This window comes from Oncorhynchus gorbuscha, linkage group LG20 (assembly GCF_021184085.1).
Source record: "Oncorhynchus gorbuscha isolate QuinsamMale2020 ecotype Even-year linkage group LG20, OgorEven_v1.0, whole genome shotgun sequence".
Taxonomy (NCBI): Eukaryota; Metazoa; Chordata; class Actinopteri; order Salmoniformes; family Salmonidae; genus Oncorhynchus; species Oncorhynchus gorbuscha.
Window position 1 is genome coordinate 19,283,991 of NC_060192.1, and position 20,276 is coordinate 19,304,266.

Sequence of the window (20,276 nt, forward strand, 5' to 3'; positions counted from 1 at the left end):
TTTAGAATGTTTTCTTCAGTTTTACATTAGAGAAGGCCTTGAAATAAGATATTTTAGTGTCCTATGTTACTAACAAGAATAAAAACCAGTCTGACACTGGCCCTGTACTCAGGTTCTACAATTAATGTACAACCCATTTGATACAACCAATATTTTTTTATGAGTTTGCACAAAAGCACTATGCCAAGTAAAGGGAAGTGAAACTATTTGTATGGATGAGTTGTATGGGTTAGATGTAAAATGTTGCTTGCATAGAGGTTGAACTGCATTCGAACTGTCGCAAGTGGCTCCCCACTATACCTAAAGTGGACATTGCCATTGGCTGTACGGGGTCGTATAACAGAAATCGAATGCAGCCTTGTTTACAAGTTTGAACACTGGAACGTGATGTCATCTACAACTTGATTAGGATGATTTTTCTATAGCCTACACTTTCTCGTTCTCAACATTAACGCGGGAGTGGCTTCATGACAATGATTGCAAGAGCAGCTGCTCACCAATTTGATGGTTTCAACTCAGTTCCACCTAGACACACGCTAAATCTGATTGAGGGCTCTGTTCAATCTGTAAAACTAAAGCGTTACAGATTTGGTGTAAGGTCATTTCCAATTAAGCCGACATAAGCAGTTTAACGTGAACGCAGTCTGCTAAAGCGGGAACATTGCCTTTAAATTTCAATCATGCTGTAAAGCAGAACTTCTGCAATGCGGATTGAATAGAGCCCGTAAAGCGGCAATAAGCAGAAGAAACCATAAAAGCACAAGTTGAATGGGTACCACAAGTTGAATTTATAAGTTATGTTCTTTAAGAATCAATGGGTACATATTAATTTTTAAGACCAAAAATGGATGTAGCAACTGCTGCTTGCCCCTTTAATCTAGACCTTAGTTTAATTTAACATTGTTAGATTTCTTGTTGTGCCAAAAGCAAGGACAATATTGATATTGTATCTTGCTCTGTGACCTGGTAACTGAGCCTACCTTAAGGCTAAATAATATTGATCAGGTATCATTTGGCTTAGGTGGCTTATAATGCCAGTCCTTGATTTGTTTTCAGACAAACGGCAGCCCTGCCAGTGCCACTCTATAATGCAGAGGGATGGGAACCTAGACAGTAGGCCCTTAAAACTCAACTCTGGACCATTTTATTGTTGTTCACCTGTAATCAGGGATTGATTTAGACCTGGGACACCAGGTGGGTGCAATTAATTATTAGGTAGAACAGAAAACCAGCAGGCTCTGGACCTCGTATGGTAAGAGTCAGTAGAGACTGATGGGAGGAGTGCTCAATACTTGTTCAATACTGCCCCTTGAGGGTGCTGTTCCAAGATTTGAGTTTACATTCTTTCTTAAGGTATAGCCTAATTGGTTTTGGCCTCGGGCTCAAATAAATCAGATCAGGTTAAGCCAACATCTGCATAGCGGTTGTTTTGGAGGTGGAACTGCTTTAGAACTGTTAAATCCACAAGTGGCTCCCCACATTATACCTGATGGTTGCAATTCATTATCAGGTAGAACAGAAAACCAGCAGACTCTGGACCTCGTATGGTAAGAGTCAGTGGAGGCTGGTGGGAGAAGCTATAAGAGGACGGGCTCATTGTAATGTCTGGAATGGAAGGTGGTGGTTTCCACGTTGATAGCATTCCATGTATTCCATTCCAGCCATTACAATGAGCCCATCCTCCTATAACTCCTACCACCATTCTCCACTGGTAAGAGTTGAATACCCCCTCGCCCCAACCTGGGCTTGAACCATTCAACCTCAAAGTATTTGTTGCCTATCGCTCCACAAAAGCTGCTGTCCTTGCATAGCAAGGGAATCAACTACTTTCAAGGTCTCAGAGAAAGTGATGTCACCGATTGAAATGCTACTAGCCTGCCTAGCTAGCCATTTCACACCGGTTACACCGACAGGCTATATATAGATAGCAAACAAATGCTGTTTTTTTGTAGACACTAACTCCACCATGGTTCATTGGACAAAGCCTATGGGAAAATGAATGGAGATCTTATACATTTTATTCTTTGAGATAATCTTCATCACCTGTCACATTTTGTGAATTTTGGAGCATTTGTGTAATCGAAAAAAACACATCAAGGCTACATAATTCATAAAGGTCATCTTAACTAACAATGTATAGGGTGGTGCACAATTGGCCCTGCGTAATTAAAACAATATATATAATTGTAACTCATAAAACAAAATGTATAAGATCTCCTAAGCCTCTTAACTGAGTTTATCTAACCCCCCTATTATTTCTACATACATTTCCCCATAGGAATGGCTGAATAAACCAGTGGTAACTAATTTCATTTTTTTAGGACTACAAACTGGCAAGCTCTTTTGCCATGAGGCATTTATAAGCCATTGAACAGCGGTATATCAACTATACCATCATGTGGGAGGCCATTGACCAGCAGTAAATATTGCATATTTTACTAAACAAAATGTCTACTTTTATTATGCTATCCTAATGAACTTATTTCCCAAATTCCCCATGTTACTTGGGTGAGAAACCTGGATGCGATGTTTCACCGACCACAGATTGTCCCTCAATAATTGAAGGGCTGAATGTATAACATGAAGTAGTTAACCATTTCAAGCTTAATTTCAACAGATAAACCTTTCATTTCATGTTCAAAATATATTTAAAATATTTATTAGATAGAGGGAGGCTGACCCGACACCCTTGATTTACACACAAAATATTATATTATTTCAACACATTGGAAACCCACTAGCATACAAAGAACAACAGTAACAAAAACTGGATTCTAAAGCTCCGTACAATGGTAGATCGCCCTGTTTAAACCTAACTGAGCCCTGCGAATCACATGTCCAGTCCACATCAAGTCAGCTTCTATGATTGGGCACTTCGACAGAGAGATCCTAGGTCAACCAATAGTTTCTACTGAAGAGATGGGTGCTGGTGCCACAATAGTCAAAAACACAAATTCCCTGGAAGTGACAGCATCAATGCCAGTCATCATTGAAAGAATGCATGTCCACTTATTGACAGCTGACTGTCTCTTCAGTGAAGTATCAGGGACTCTTGCAGAATAGTCAACATTCATGGCAATATATAATTCCCAATATATATTACTTTGCATACCAGTATACAGTATGTTTTATAAGAACTCTGTAGGTTCAGTCTGAAATTGCCCTTAACTCACATTTTCATGTGCAAAAAAAAAATGCATTTAATCTCATTTAAGAAAAATGTCACTAACACCTGTAGGTGAGCCCTTATTCACTCAGATTGAAACACCGGTCTCCATACAATGTTGTATGGCTGGATAGAGTACTGTACGTACTCTCCCTCAACAACTGTCCATGCAATAGTACAGTATAGATCTATGGTGTATGGTAAAACTTGAGAGTATCCTACATAGTGCATCCAAGTCCCTTCTATAATATAATAATATATGCCATTTAGCAGACGCTTTTATCCAAAGCGACTTACAGTCATGTGTGCATACATTCTACGTATGGGTGGTCCCGGGAGTCCCTTCTCTCAGGTTCTCCTCCCTTGGTTCTGCTTTTGGTTGCCCACACCATTCCCGTCACTGTATGACACACAGCTCAGTACTGTCTTGATGACGTGGATCTCCGGTCCTGTCTAAGTGTTCCTCAATGTGGCGTGTGTCATAGACTCCTTCTGGGCCCCTCTCCTGTACCTCCTCTGGGGGCAGCAGACTCTGTCTCAGCTCCATCAGAAGGTCCCGTCCCTCGCTGGATGGCAAGTTGCCTAGGTAGTACAGAGGGGCCAGCTCCACCAACCTGCACAGGAAACATTAATAGGCCAAGGTTACCAAAGTAATGCACTTAAATGCCTAGTTTACCTCAATGTAATGACATGTGCACATCTCAGAAGATTGCTATATCATATTGACCTGGTTCCAGAGAAGTTTAATGCTTCTCGTTGTGCGATCTGATCACAAAAGACAACCTGGTATGCACCACTATCCTCTGACAGATAGTACAGTTTACTGTTTATCAGAGGACTAGTATTCCAAAAGGATGTAAAGACACTAGAGGTCGACAGATTATGATTTTTCAGATTATTGGAGGACCAAAAAATCTGATACCGATTAATCGGACGATGTTTATTTATTTATTTGTAATAATGACAATTACAACAATACTGAATGAACACTTATTTTAACTTAATATAATACATCAATAAAATCAATTTAGCCTCAAATATATAATGAAACAAAAACAGGGCCTCCCGGGTGGCGCAGTGGTTAAGGGCGCTGTACTGCAGCGCCAGCTGTGCCACCAGAGACCCTGGGTTCGCGCCCAGGCTCTGTCGTAACCGGACGCGACCAGCTGGCGCTGCAATAAATGTTTTTTTATTTTAATTTTACCCCATTTTCTCCACAATTTCGTGGTATCCAATTGTTTAGTAGCTACTACGTGGGGCGTCCGGGTTAGGGAGGGGTTGGGTTGTCTCGTCGCGCACCAGCGACTCCTGTGGTGGACCGGGCGCAGTGCGCGCTAACCAAGGTTGCCAGGTGCACGGTGTTTCCTCCGACACATTGGTGCGGCTGGCTTCCGGGTTGGATGCGCACTGTGTTAAGGAGCGGTGCGGCTTGGTTGGGTTGTGCATCGGAGGACGCATGACTTTCAACCTTCCTCTCTCCCGAGCCCGTACGGGAGTTGTAGCGATGAGACAAGGTAGTAGCTACTAAACAATTGGATACCACGAAATTGTGGAGAAAATGTGGTAAAATTAAAATAAAAAAACATTTAAAATTTTAAAAACAAAGTGTTGGAGAAGAAAGTAAAAGTGCAATATGTGCTATGTAAGAAAGCTAACGTTTAAGTTCCTTGCTCAGAACATGAGAACATATGAAAGCTGCTGGTTCCTTTTAACACGAGTCTTCAATATTCCCAGGTAAGAAGTTTTAGGTTGTAGTTATTATAGGATGGGACTATTTCCCTCTATACCATTTGTATTTCATTAACCTTTGACTACTTCTTATAGGCACTTTAGTATTGCCAGTGTAACAGTATAGCTTCCGTCCCTCTCCTCGCTCCTTCCTGGGTTCGAACCAGCAACACAACGACAACAGTCACCATCGAAGCAGCGTTACCCATGCAGAACAAGGGGAACAACTACTAGAAGGCTCAGAGCGAGTGACGTTTGAAACGCTATTAGCTCGCGCTAACTAGCTAGCCATTTCACTTCAGTTACACCAGCCTCATCTCGGGAGTTGATAGGCTTGAAGTCATACACAGTGCAATGCTTGACGCACAACGAAGAGCTGCTGGCAAAACGCACGAAAGTGCTGTTTTAATGAATGTTTGCGCACCTGCTTCTGCCTACCACCGCTCAGTCAGATACTTGTATGCTTGTATGCTCAGTCAGATTATATGCAACGCAGGACACGCTAAATAATATCTAGTAATATCATCAACCATGTGTAGTTAGCTAGTGATTATGATTGATTGTTTTTTATAGGTTTAATGCTAGCTAGCAACTTACCTTCACTTACTGCATTTGCGTAACAGCACTCCTTGTGGAGTGCACGAGAGAGAGGTGGTTCCTTATTGCTTTGGACTAGTTAACTATAAGGTTGCAAGATTGGATCCCCCGAGCTGACAAGGTGAAAATCTGTCGTTCTGCCCCTGAACAAGGCAGTTAACCCACCGTTCCTAGGCCGCCATTGAAAATAAGAATGTGTTCTTAACTGACTTGCCTAGTTAAATATAGGTACACATTTTATTTTATTCAAATTGGCGCCCAAAAATAGAGATCTCAGATTGTTATGAAAACTTGAAAATCGGCCCTAATTAAATCGGCCGACGTCTAAAAGACACCAGTATGAGGATGTCCCAATGAAGTTCAGGGTTAGTGTACATTACACACTATCTACAGTTGAAGTCGGAAGTTTACATAGACCTTAGCAAACTATTTAAACTCAGTTTTTCACAATTCCTGACATTAAATCTTAGTAAAAATTCCCTGTCTTAGGTCAGTTAGGATCACCACTTTATTTTAAGAATGTGAAATGTCAGATTAATAGTAGAGAGAATTATTTATTTCAACTTTTATATATTTCATCACATTCCCAGTGGGTCAGAAGTTTACATACACTCAATTTGTATTCGGTAGCATTGCCTTTAAATATTTTAACTTGAACGTTTCGGGTAGCCTTCCACAAGCTTCCCACAATAAGTTGGGTGAATTTTGGCCCATTCCTCCTGACAGAGCTGGTGTAACTGAGTCAGGTTTGTAGGCCTCCTTGCTCGCACACGTTTTTCAGTTCTGCCCACAAAAAATGTTCTATAGGATTGAGGTCAGGGCTTTGTGATGGCCACTCCAATACCTTGACTTTGTTGTCCTTAAGCCATTTTGCCACAACTTTGGAAATATGCTTGGGGTCATTGTCCATTTGGAAGACCCATTTGCGACCAAGCTTTAACTTCCTGACTGATGTCTTGAGAGGTTGCTTCAATATATCCACATAGTATCATGAGGGAGGAAAATTATCTATTTTGTGAAGTGCACCAGTCCATCCTGCAGCAAAGCACCCCCACAACATGATGCTGCCACCGCTGTGCTTCATGGTTGGGATGGTGTTCTTCGGCTTGCAAGCCCCCCTTTTTCCTCCAAACATAACTAAGGTCATTATGGCCAAACAGTTCTATTTTTTGTTTCATCAGACCAGAGGACATTGCTCCAAAAAGTACGATCTTTGTCCCCACGTGCAGTTGCAAACCGTAGTCTGGCTTTTTTATGGCGGTTTTGGAGCAGTGGCGTCTTCCTTGCTGAGTGGCCTTTCAGGTTATGTTGATATACGACTCATTTTACTGTGGATATAGATACTTTTGTACCTGTTTCCGACAGAATCTTCACAAGGTCCCTTGCTGTTGTTCTGGGATTGATTTGCACTTTTCACATCAAAGTACGTTCATCTCAAGGAGACAGAACGCGTCCCCTTCCTGAGTGGTATGACGGCTGTGTGGTCCCATGGTGTTTATACTTGCATACTATTGTTTGTACAGATGAACGTGGTACGTTTGGAGATCGAGGCGTTTGGAGATTGCTCTCAAGGATGAACCAGACTTGTGGAGATCTACAATTTTTTTCTGAGGTCTTGGCTGATTTCTTTTGATTTTCCCATGATGTCAAGCAAAGAGGCACTGAGTTTGAAGGTAGGCCTTGAAATACATCCACAGGTACACCTCAAATTGACTCAAATTATGTCTATTAGCCTAACAGAAGCTTCTAAAGCCATGACACCATTTTCTGGAATTTTCCAAGCTGTTTAAAGGCACAGTCAACTTAGTGCATGTAAACTTCTGATCCATTGGAATTGTGATACAGTGAATTATAAGTGGAATAATCTGTCTGTAAACAATTGTTGGAAAAATTACTTGTGTCATGCACAAAGTAGATGTCCTTAACCGACTTGCCAAAACTATAGTTTGTTAACAAGAAATGTGTGGAGTGGTTGAAAAACAAGTTTTAATGACTCCAACCAAAGTGTATGTAAACTTCTGACTTCAACTGTACATGGATTTTCTCAACAACAAAAGTGCACAAAACATTTTAGGGTTACTCACATGTTGGGGTGCACCTCGGAGGCGGTGCAGATGCAGTTGTCATGGGAGATGGTGAATTCGTGGTAGAGCACCCAGGAGGGGGGGTTGAGGCGCGGACGGCGACACAGATAGGAGGAGAAGGGGTGGAGGTGAGCCACGTGACGGTGAGTCAACAGGAGGTAGTTACCTGAGCCGTCCACATCATGAGCCACCTGAAAAAGAGAGGAAGGGAGAAGATGAAATCAAATGAGATCGAGCGAAACAAATACAGAAAGGACTGGAGAGACTTGGGGGGGCGGGCAAAAGACAGAGAGAGACACACCAGAATGGAAAGAGAGGAGAATGTGAACATTTTGACAGACAGTAAGAGAAGGACAAAGAGAGGAGGAAGAAATAGGGGGAGGATAGAGAGAAAGGTTAAGATCTATATTTGTAGACAAAAACAAATGTTAGACACGTACAAACTAAATTACATCTTAAATGGAGAAGTGGACTGATGAGTCCTTTTACCTTGAGGAAGAACCCCGAGATGAGTGCACGCTTGATATTAGTGCAGTTGTCTTGGCAACCAAAGGAAGGAGGTGAGACGGGCAACTCTATTCGCTGCATCACCTCCAGCAGCTCTGCCCTGATCACCACAGCCAATCGTAATGCGGCGGGGTTCAGGAAGTTGGTAGTACACCAGGCATCATCCTCATTGTCTAAAATATTAATCAGAGAAACACACATACTAATATTCAAGGAGTAGAGATAGTGTGAAATGCATGTCTGTTCCATGCCTATGTGTGTAGATCCATGAGTGTGTGTGTGTGATATATGGTCTCACGCTGTATGTAGGCATTGTAGATGTTGATGAGGGTGAGGTGGTCTCCCTCGTTGTGCAACAGGGGGCGTCTGTGAGTGGCTGCTGCCTCCTCTCTCTGGGGTGTGGGGGTCACAAAGCAGGGGGAAGCTGGGAACACACACAGGTGGAGAATTTAAATGAAGTTAAGTTATAGAAACAAAACAAAGCAATATTCTGTAATGCATGTAAAAAGGGTTAGTTAAGGCTCATTTTACAGCCAGTACTAAGCACCTTGGACAGTGTATGTGTGTGCAGTGTGTACCTGTGAGCATGGCAGCGATGGTGAGCAGCTCGTTGACACAGTCAAACTCGCAGGCAGCGATGAGGGCCTTAGCCAGAGAGGGCTCCAGGGGCAGCTCTGACATAATGATGCCCACCTCAGATAGGTTCCCATCATCATCCAGTGCTGCCAGGTAGTCCAGGTCCTCTAGAGCCTGCATCAGAGCCTCTGGAGCTGGGGGGGGGGAATAAAAGAGAGAGTGAATAAAACAGGGTTGAAGAAAGTGACGGATATGGAAAGATCTTATAATTTGCCTGATATCACAAAATAGAAGACACCTAGTAAAAACATGAATGCTACATGAATCCCATGAATGCAAGGCAGACCTGGGTTCAAATGTATTTAAAACAAATCTCAATTACTTTTACATACATTCAAAGTAAGTATTCAGATACATTTTATTTGAAAAGACAAGTAGTTGAATATTTTTATGTATTTGCAAATACACTTGGAAAGTATTTGAAAATACTAAAATACACTGGGTCAAATGCATTTAAGCTAGGTATTAGAAAATAGTATTTGAAATAAGCATTTGAAAATACAATTGTGTAGACAATTTGGCTTTTACAAATAACCATTCAAATACTGAAATAAAATCAAAAAATCAAATTTATTTATATAGCCCTTCGTACATCAGCTGATATCTCAAAGTGCTGTACAGAAACCCAGCCTAAAACCCCAAACAGCAAACAATGCAGGTGTAAAAGCACGGTGGCTAGGAAAAACTCCCTAGAAAGGCCAAAACCTAGGAAGAAACCTAGAGAGGAACCGGGCTATGTGGGGTGGCCAGTCCTCTTCTGGCTGTGCCGGGTAGAGATTATAACAGAACATGACCAAGATGTTCAAATGTTCATAAATGACCAGCATGGTCAAATAATAATAAGGCAGAACAGTTGAAACTGGAGCAGCAGCACAGTCAGGTGGACTGGGGACAGCAAGAAGCCATCATGTCAGGTAGTCCTGGGGCACGGTCCTAGGGCTCAGGTCCTCCAAGAGAGAGAAAGAAAGAGAGAATTAGAGAGAGCATATGTGGGGTGGCCAGTCCTCTTCTGGCTGTGCCGGGTGGAGATTATAACAGAACGTGGCCAAGATGTTCAAATGTTCATAAATGACCAGCATGGTTGAATAATAGTAAGGCAGAACAGTTGAAACTGGAGCAGGAGCATGGCCAGGTGGACTGGGGACAGCAAGGAGTCCTCATGTCAGGTAGTCCTGGGACATGGTCCTAGGGCCCAGGCCAGTTGAAACTGGAGCAGCAGCATGGCCAGGTGGACTGGGGACAGCAAGGAGTCATCATGTCAGGTAGTCCTGGGGCATGGTCCTAGGGCTCAGGTCCTCCGAGAGAGAGAAAGAAAGAGAGAAGGAGAGAATTAGAGAACGCACACTTAGATTTACACAGGACACCGAATAGGACAGGAGAAGTACTCCAGATAAACAAACTGACCCTAGCCCCCGACACATAAACTACTGCAGCATAAATACTGGAGGCTGAGACAGGAGGGGTCAGGAGACACTGTGGCCCCATCCGAGGACACCCCGGACAGGGCCAAACAGGAAGGATATAACCCCACCCACTTTGCCAAAGCACAGCCCCCACACCACTAGAGGGAAATCTTCAACCACCAACTTACCATCCTGAGACAAGGCCGAGTATAGCCCACAAAGATCTCCGACACGGTACAACCCAAGGGGGGGGGGGGGGAGGAAACCCAGACAGGCCGACCACAACAGTGAATCAACCCACCCAGGTGACGCACCCCCCCTAGGGACGGCACGAGAGAGCCCCAGCAAGCCAGTGACTCAGCCCCCGTAACAGGGTTAGAGGCAGAGAATCCCAGTGGAAAAAGGGGAACCGGCCAGGCAGAGACAGCAAGGGCGGTTCGTTGCTCCAGAGGCTTTCCGTTCACCTTCCCACTCCTGGGCCAGACTACACTCAATCATATGACCCACTGAAGAGATGAGTCTTAAAGGTTGAGACCGAGTTTGCGTCTCTGACATGGGTAGGCAGACCGTTCCATAAAAATGGAGCTCTATAGGAGAAAGCCCTGCCTCCAGCTGTTTGCTTAGAAATTCTAGGGACAATTAGGAGGCCTGCGTCTTGTGACCGTAGCGTACGTGTAGGTATGTACGGCAGGACCAAATCAGAGAGGTAGGTAGGAGCAAGCCCATGTAATGCTTTGTAGGTTAGCAGTAAAACCTTGAAATCAGCCCTTGCTTTGACAGGAAGCCAGTGTAGAGAGGCTAGCACTGGAGTAATATGATCAAATTTTTTGGTTCTAGTCAGGATTCTAGCAGCCGTATTTAGCACTAACTGAAGTTTATTTAGTGCTTTATCCGGGTAGCCGGAAAATAGAGCATTGCAGTAGTCTAACCTAGAAGTGACAAAAGCATGGATTAATTTTTCTGCATCATTTTTGGACAGAAAGTTTCTGATTTTTGCAATGTTACGTAGATGGAAAAAAGCTGTCCTCGAAATGGTCTTGATATGTTCTTCAAAAGAGAGATCAGGGTCCAGAGTAACGCCGAGGTCCTTCACAGTTTTATTTGAGACAACTGTACAACCATTAAGATTAATTGTCAGATTCAACAGAAGATCTCTTTGTTTCTTGGGACCTAGAACAAGCATCTCTGTTTTGTCCGAGTTTAATAGTAGAAAGTTTGCAGCCATCCACTTCCTTATGTCTGAAACTCATGCTTCTAGCGAGGGCAATTTTGGTGCTTCACCATGTTTCATTGAAATGTACAGCTGTGTGTCATCCGCATAGCAGTGAAAGTTTACATTATGTTTTCGAATAACATCCCCAAGAGGTAAAATATATAGTGAAAACAATAGTGGTCCTAAAACAGAACCTTGAGGAACACCGAAATGTACAGTTGATTTGTCAGAGGACAAACCATTCACAGAGACAAACTGATATCTTTCCGACAGATAAGACCTAAACCAGGCCAGAACATGTCCGTGTAGACCAATTTGGGTTTCCAATCTCTCCAAAAGAATGTGGTGATCGATGGTATCAAAAGCAGCACTAAGGTCTAGGAGCACGAGGACAGATGCAGAGCCTCGGTCCGATGCCATCAAAATGTCATTTACCACCTTCACAAGTGCCGTCTCAGTGCTATGATGGGGTCTAAAACCAGACTGAAGCATTTCGTATACATTGTTTGTCTTCAGGAAGGCAGTGAGTTGCTGCGCAACAGCCTTCTCTAAAATCTTTGAGAGGAATGGAAGATTCGATATAGGCCGATAGTTTTTTATATTTTCTGGGTCAAGGTTTGGCTTTTTCAAGAGAGGCTTTATTACTGCCACTTTTAGTGAGTTTGGTACACATCCAGTGGATAGAGAGCCGTTTATTATGTTCAACATAGGAGGGCCAAGCACAGGAAGCAGCTCTTTCAGTAGTTTAGTTGGAATAGGGTCCAGTATACAGCTTGAAGGTTTAGAGGCCATGATTATTTTCATCATTGTGTCAAGAGATATAGTACTAAAACACTTGAGCGTCTCTCTTGATCCTAGGTCCTGGCAGAGTTGTGCAGACTCAGGACAACTGAGGTTTGGAGGAATACGCAGGTTTACAGAGGAGTCCGTAATTTGCTTTCTAATAATCATAATCTTTTCCTCAAAGAAGTTCATGAATTTATCACTGCTAAAGTGCAAGTCATCCTCTCTTGGGGAATGCTGCTTTTTAGTTAGCTTTGCCACAGTATCAAAAAGGAATTTCGGATTGTTCTTATTTTCCTCAATTAAGTTAGAAAAATAGGACGATCGAGCAGCAGTAAGGGCTCTTCGGTACTGCACGGTACCATCCTTCCAAGCTAGTCGGAAGACTTCCAGTTTGGTGTGGCGCCATTTCCGTTCCAAATAAAAGTACTTGTTTTTGTGCAGTGTAATTGAAAATAGTCAAATACAAAGAAAAAAGTATTTTAAATACCATATACTCAAAAACACACGTATTTGAACCCAGGTCTGGTTCAAGGTGCACTTTATTAATTCAAAGGAAACAGGGCTGAAATAGCTAGATGACGCACGGCCCTCCTTACCAGGCCTGTCTAGGAACTTGCACTGGCCCATGTCGGCAATGTCCAGCCTCTTGAGCAGCAGCACCAGGTGACTGAGGTTCTCCTCCACCACCCCCGGGCTGCGGGTCTCAGCCATGCCCTCCTCATACAGAGCCTGGGGGTACAGACGTAAACACAGACCTGGAGGGACAGGAGAGAGGGTTCAGAAGAATACACAGAGAGAGGAAATTAGTCCCGTAACAGCTTTTTATGTCCCTTCTGTCCATGATGATTTCTTACAACAGATTTGATTGACCTTAACCTACCTGGTAGGTCACTGTTTACCCTCTGCGTCCGCATGTCTGCCTGCTGCCGGCTGATGGGACGCAGGACCTGGGAGTCCGCTCTAATTTGAGGGTTGTAAACCTATGAGACGGAGGCAGGAAGAGTGGGAGGTTATGCATGGCACTGGGACTGGGTGCACCTCAATAGTCTATTGAGGTTATGCAGCATTGTGGTTATTGTGGCCACACACAGAGATTCATACAAAGCTCGCCCTCCACATGGCAAATCTGACCGTAATTCCATCCTCCTGATTCCTGCTTACAAGCAAAAATTAAAGCAGGAAGCACCAGTAACTAGGTCAATAAAAAAGTGTTCAGATGAAGAAGATACTAAGCTACAGGACTGTTTTGCTATGGCATTGGCATTGAGGAGTACACCACATCTGTCATTGGCTTCAACAATAAGTGCATCGATGACGTCGTCCCCACAGTGACCGTACGTACATACCCCAACCAGAAGACATGGATTACAGACAGCAGCCGCACTGAGCTAAAGGCTAGAGCTGCCGCTTTCAAGGAGCAGGACTCTAACCCAGAAGCTTCTAAGAAATCCCGCTATGCCCTCGGACGAACCATCAAACAGGCAAAGCGTCAATACAGGACTAAGATCGAGTCGTACTACAACCGGCTCTGATGCTCGTCGGATGTGGCAGGGCTTGCAAACCATTACAGACTACAAAGGGAAGCACAGCCGAGAGCTGCCCAGTGACACAAGCCTACCGGATGAGCTAAACTACTTCTATGCTCGCTTCAAGGCAAATAACACTGAAACATGCATAAGAGCACCAGCTGTACCGGAAGACTGTGTGATCATGTTCTCCGCAGCCGATGTAAATAAGATCTTTACACAGGTCAACATTCACAAGACCACAGGGCCAGACGTATTAACCTGGACGTGTACTGCGAGCATGCGCATACCAACTAGCAAGTGTCTTCACTGACATTTTCAACCTCTCCCTGTCCGAGTCTGTAATACCAACATGTTAACCTGTTGAGTGTAGGGGGTAGTATTTTAATGTTTGGATGAAAAACATACCCAAATGAAACTGCCTATTTCTCAGGCCCAGAATCTAGAATATGTATAGAATTGTCAGATTAGGATAGAAAACACTCTAAAGTTTTTAAAACTGTCACAATATTGTCTGTGAGTATAACAGAACTGATATTGCAGGCAAAAACCTGAGGGAAATCCAACCCGTTTTTTTTCCTGAAAGCTCTCCGTTCCATTGCCAGCCTTCGCTCCATTTAAAGGGATATCAACCAGATTCCTTTTCCTATGGCTTCCCCATGGTGTGAACAGTCTTTAGACATATTTTTCAAAATAAAAGCCTGAAACTAAGTGAGAAAGATCACATCACATCATTGTATGTCTGGGTGCCAGCAGCGTTTTGCATGCGCAACAGCTTGGAGCAGACATTTTCTCTCTCTCTCTCCTATTGAAGAAGCTACAGTCCCGGTTTAAATATTATCGATTATATATTGTAAAAACAACCAGAGGATTGATTATAAAAAACGTTTGACATGTTTCTACAAACTTTAAGGATACTATTTGGAATTTTCATCTGCCTGGTCATGACGGCTTCAACTGTAGTCACTTTAATTTACTCTACCTACATGTACATACTACCTCAACTAACCGGTGCATATTGACTCTGTACCGACTCGGTTTAAATGGTTATTTCTTAGTGCTGCTTTTTACTTCCTTTTACTTTTATCTCTTATTCTTATCCGTAATTATTGAAACTGCTAGGTCGGTTAGAGGATCGTAGTAAAAATTTCATGTGACTAATACAATTTGATATGTGCCCGCTGTGTAGGATAGTGCCACACATACTCCTCCTCCTTCCTATCTCTAATAAATGAGTACTCACTGTCTTGAGTTGCATGCCTGTGTCTATGACATAGCGGACTCCAGATAGAGAGAAGGAGGCCTCCCCCAGGGTGTCTGTGAGGATGACCCTGCGCCTCGCTCCCTCCCGTCCCCGCCCCTATCCCTGGCCCTTCCAGTCCTTCAGATCCATTGGACCCCCCTGTGTCCCCAGAAGGCCTGTCTGGCTCGGCTTCATAGACGCGCTGGGTAGCCCCTCCGAGGCCTGCGTGGAGGTGCAGAACTCTGAGGGTCCCCAGCTGAGGGCTCAGGGCAACAGACTCCTTCTCCAGCAGAGAGCCACACTCGTCAATTTCCTGAAAGAGGAGTAGAGACAAGAAATGTTTGAGAATACATACTGACCTATCCTGGGCACTTAGTCAATCTCTTGAGAAATGTTAAGTCCTGGCATTCTAAAAGTTGTCCAGCCATACAAAAGTGAATGAGTGGACAAGTAGAGAGAGTAATATAAATGAAATGAAAACATGCTATTTATGCTACCTACATGCAGTGAAATGTAGTGTACACATGGTCCCAAATGCATCCACTCTTTCCTCCCTCCACTCTGCCCCTCCAAGACTATCATTTTTTCCCTCCATATGGCAGGAGAGTGGGAGTGGCTACGCTAACCAGTTAAAGGGATTGCACAGAGGGAATTTAAAGGGGAAGAGTGGAACCAACTTCTCATTTTTGCCCTTACCCCACCCACTGCCTCCTTGCCCTGGTAAAGTCTCCATACTTTGTAATGGCTTCTTCTACTTAAGCTAGCTACACCAATGGGTTAACATTGTTTTAAAAAGTTACAAAATTATCTATTTGAGCGTATTGGGACCTCTGTCCCTGTGCCCGTTCTACTTTCTCATGTCTCTCCCCCTCTCGCACCCTCCCTCTTCATTTCCCTCTCCCTAAACAGACAGTGCTTATCTGTGTCCTTGTTTACTTTGTTTACAGTGAGTCTTAACCAGATCCGTCCTCCTGGTTTGCTAGCTAGCTCTGTGTTTTGCAGCCTTGGCATCAACTACTGTACTGAAGTCCTGGTCTGCCTCAGGATTTGAAACCATATCCAGGAATTAGGCGAGGAGCTAGGGTGTGGTGATGTTGACATAGTGGCAGTGTGTGCGAGAGAAGTGGATGTGAATATGATGGGGCTCTGTGCTCTCTCTCTCTGCACGGCATGTACAGTTGAAGTCGGAAGTTTACATACACCTTAGCCAAATACATTTAAACTCAGTTTTTCTCAATTCCTGACATTTAATCCTAGTAAAAATCCCCTGTTATAGGTCAGTTAGGATCACCACTTTATTTTAAATGTGAAATGTCATCTTAATAGTAGAGAGAATTATTTATTTCAGCTTTCATATATTTAATCACATTCCCAGTGGGTCAGAAGTTTACATACACTCAATTAGTATTTGGTAGCATTGCCTTTAAATATTTTAACTTGAACGTTTCGGGTAGCCTTCCACAAGCTTCCCACAATAAGTTGGGTGAATGTTGGCCCATTCCTCCTGACAGACATCTATTTTGTGAAGTGCACCAGTCCCTCCTGCAGCAAAGCTCACATAATTCACATCCACTTCTCTCACACACACACTGCCACTATGTTATCACCACACCCTGTTGCTTCAATACCCCCACAACATGATGCTGCCACCCCCGTGCTTCACGGTTGGGATGGTGTTCTTCGGCTTGCAATCCTCCCCTTTTTCCTCCAAACATAACGATGGTCATTATGGCCAAAAAGTTCTATCAGACCATAGGACATTTTTTCCAAAAAGTACGATCTTTGTCCCAATGTGCAGTTGCAAATCGTAGTCTAGCTTTTTTATGGCGGTTTTGGAGCAGTGGCGTCTTCTTTGCTGAGTGGCCTTTCAGGTTATGTCGATATAGGACTCGTTCTACTGTGGATATAGATACTTTTGTACCTATTTCCGGCAGCATCTTCACAAGGTACTTTGCTGTTGTTCTGGGAATGATTTGCACTTTTCGCACCAAAGTACGTTCATCTCTAAGAGACAGAACGCGTCTCCCTCCTTAGTGGTATGACGGCTGCATGGTCCCATGCTGTTTATACTTGCATACTATTGTTTGTACAGATAAACGTGGTACCTTCAGGCGTTTGGAAATTGCTCCCAAGGATGAACCAGACTTGTGGTGGTCTACAATTATTTTCTGAGGTCTTGGCTGATTTCTTTGGATTTTCCCATGATGTCAAGCAAAGAGGCACTGAGTTTGAAGTTAGGCCTTGAAATACATCCACAGGTACACCTCCAATTGACTCAAATGATGTCAATTAGCCTATCAGAAGCTTCTAAAGCCATGACATAATTTTCTGGAATTTTCCAAGCTGTTTAAAGGCACAGTCAACTTAGTGTATGTAAACTTCTGATCCATTGGAATTGTGATACAGTGAATTATAAGTGAAATAATCTGTCTGTAAACAATTGTTGGAAAAATTACTTGTGTCATGCACAAGGTAGATGTCCTTAACCGACTTGCCAAAACTATAGTTTGTTAACAAGAAATTTGTGGAGTGGATGAAAAACGAATTTTAATGACTCCAACCTAAGTGTATGTAAACGTGCAACTTCAACTGTATGTGTATTCTGGATGCGTTAAACAGGACACCTGACCCACCCTGGTGCCATTCAGTAGTCTAAGATTACAGTGTCCCTGTTTCTCTGTCCCCAGGGTGAGAGGCAACAACAGACAAGGAAGATGGCATTAAGAAACAACACAGTTCAATAGGGATTTACATGTAGAAGGAAGTCTAGCAGAAACTGACAAGAAGAGGTGGGATAGAAAGGAAGGTAATTTAGCAGACACTTATCCAAAACGACTTACATTTAACTCATAATATATTCATATACTGTGTGGCCCGTGCGGTAAAATAAAACGACAAGTCTGCTGTTGCATGCACCAACTAATCCTAACTAACTCGACCCAAAGTAACCCACTTAGCCTTCTGAACCATTTCTGCGTTACCAGCAGTAGGACTACTGGGCATCTATTGTCTAATGACATGATAAGACTAAAAACTGCCCCAGTAGTTGATGAGAATAGCTATATATATTTAGTATAGTGTGTGTGTGTGTGTGTGTGTGTGTGTGTGTGTGTGTGTGTGTGTGTGTGTGTGTGTGTGTGTGTGTGTGTGTGTGTGTGTGTGTGTGTGTGTGTGTGTGTGTGTGTGTGTGTGTGTGTGTGTGCGCATCTACCTGGGCACTGGAGAGAAAGACCATGACATCCCCTTCCTCTCCCCTGCGGTGGAGATCCAACACCATGTAACATGCCGCTGCCGCAGACTCCCTCCCTCCAGGATCCCTGTACACCGTTTCCATGACAACCGGTGCCCTCCTCCTTGTCTCTGTGTAGGGTGTATCTCTGGCGGGCCGGTCCTCATCCGCGACAGGCTCATCCAGCGTTAGAACCGGAACTCCCTCACCCAGGAAGGTGGCGAGGCTGGAGGCAAGGGAGGGGTCGGTGAGGAGGACCACACGGAGGTCGTCGGGGCGCTGGCAGCACACGTCCAGCAGCAAGCCCAGAAGGACGTCGGAGGGCACAGTGCGCTCCTGGACCTCATCCACCACCAGCACCCCATACTGACGCAGCAGGGGGTCCGACATCATCTCCCCCAGGAGCAGAGAGTCACTGACGAACCTGAGAGAGGGAGGGGGGAGAGAGAGGGTGAGGGGGGGGGGGATCAGGGAGAGAAATGACCCCATTCCTTAATCCTATTGTCTTGCACTGTTGTAAACCTCAGGGGAGATAAAGAGAGGAGGAAACAAGGACTACAATATTCTTTCCCAGGTCAGGGAGAGCTTAAAAAGAGGGTGGATAAATGAGATCGAAGAAGATGAGTACGAAACGTGCCATCAGATTGGGTGATGTGTGTGTACCCAAGCTTGAAACAATGTGGTATGTGTGTGTACATACACATGCGCTAATGTTCATGCACACCTGGGTGTCTACATCTCCCCTCACCTAAGTAGTGTATCAGGGGTACAGCCATCATCGTGGGGGACCCAGTAGCCCACCTCCAGGCCCAGACTCAGGTCCATCTCATCAGCCACCCTGAGGGCCAGACTCGCTGCAGCCACAGCATAGGGCTGGGAACAGCACACCAAGCCCTGAGAGAAGTCATGGGACAGGGCATACTCCACACACCACTGGGGCACCTGGGAGAGAGAGGATGAGGGAGAGAGAAAGAGGGAGACTAAGTGAGAGACTGATATGCACACAAAGTCAGTGTGTATAGCGTGATAGCCTGTGTGCTTAGTTGCTTGAGTTAGTTCAGCGGTCTGTCTATCTTCAGTGTCTGAATATTGTGTACATTTGGAGGGTCCCTAGCCATATGTGTGTGCGAGTGTGAATGTGTGCATCCTATGCCTACCTGTATGTTTGGCATGTTTCCCCACCTTTGCTTTCTCTTGGCTCTTCATCACCAGTGCTAATGTGTGTGCCTATACCTGTGTGCGTGTTTGTATGTGCTTTACATGCCTCTTACCTGTGTGCTCTTGCCTGTGCCACTGGGGGCACTGACCACCACCATGCTGTGTGTCTCCAGGTGCTCCAGCAGGCGGTACTTGAGGCTCCACAAGGGAAGCGTTTTCCTCTCCTCCAGCAGAGAGTAGTAGCGTGACGAGAAGGGCAAGCCATCATACGGGTTCACCTCCAGGTCCCCCAGGCCCCCCTCCTCCCCCTCTCCATCCCCCATCTCATCCTCTAGGTCCCCGGACAGTAGAGAGGACATGGAGAGAGAGTCTAGGGCGGAGGAGGGGCGGAGGGTGGGGGGGGACGTTGTCAAGGGGGTGGCCACAGAGGGTGACGACATCATCACAGGGTGGGTTGGGGAGAGGGGATGAGGGGTGGTAAGTGAGTGACTGGAGATTACCTGGGAAGAGGATCAGAGAAGAGATGCTGTTGTGTTGAAAGTTGTATAGCAAGTTTTAGATTTCACCCAACTTAGTTGATTGACCCCTGTCACTGAAGGAAATGTAATATGCAGTATCAGTCAAACGTTTGGACACACCACCTCATTCCAGATTTTTTCCTTTTTCTTTTTTACTATTTTCTATGGGATCATGTAGTAACCAAAAAAAGTGTTAAATAAATCAAAATATATTTTATATTTGAGATTCTTCAAAGTAGCCAGCCTTTGCCTTGATGACAGCTTTGCACACTCTTGGCATTCCCTCAACCAGCTTGATGAGGTAGTCACCTGGAATACATTTAAATTAAAAGGTGCCTTGTTAAAAGTTCATTTGTGGAATTTCTTTCATCCTTAATGCATTTCAGCCAATCAGTTGTTTTGTGACAAGGTAGGGGTGTATACAGAAGATAGCCATATTTGGTAAAAGATCAAGTCCATATTATGGCGAGAACTGCTGAAAT

The 20,276-nt window shown here is 44.2% G+C and overlaps 1 protein-coding gene across 1 annotated transcript in view; it reads right to left on the reverse strand.

Annotated features, from left to right (window-relative positions):
• Window positions 1-2,643: 2,643 nt before the first annotated feature.
• Window positions 2,644-20,276, reverse strand: part of LOC124007265 (ATP-dependent RNA helicase DQX1-like) — a 33,882-nt gene continuing 16,249 nt past the window's right edge. Inside the window, exons 2-14 of the mRNA XM_046317700.1 lie at window positions 19,390-19,776; window positions 18,867-19,060; window positions 18,101-18,542; window positions 15,040-15,202; window positions 14,890-14,996; window positions 13,001-13,100; window positions 12,717-12,875; window positions 8,661-8,852; window positions 8,381-8,506; window positions 8,065-8,255; window positions 7,576-7,766; window positions 3,509-3,780; window positions 2,644-3,405 (exon numbers count right to left, since the gene is read on the reverse strand). Of these exons, the coding sequence (XP_046173656.1) occupies window positions 3,564-3,780; window positions 7,576-7,766; window positions 8,065-8,255; window positions 8,381-8,506; window positions 8,661-8,852; window positions 12,717-12,875; window positions 13,001-13,100; window positions 14,890-14,996; window positions 15,040-15,202; window positions 18,101-18,542; window positions 18,867-19,060; window positions 19,390-19,719 (2,412 nt within the window). The 5' untranslated portion in view covers window positions 19,720-19,776 and the 3' untranslated portion in view covers window positions 2,644-3,405; window positions 3,509-3,563. The remainder of the gene's footprint in view (window positions 3,406-3,508; window positions 3,781-7,575; window positions 7,767-8,064; window positions 8,256-8,380; window positions 8,507-8,660; window positions 8,853-12,716; window positions 12,876-13,000; window positions 13,101-14,889; window positions 14,997-15,039; window positions 15,203-18,100; window positions 18,543-18,866; window positions 19,061-19,389; window positions 19,777-20,276) is intronic.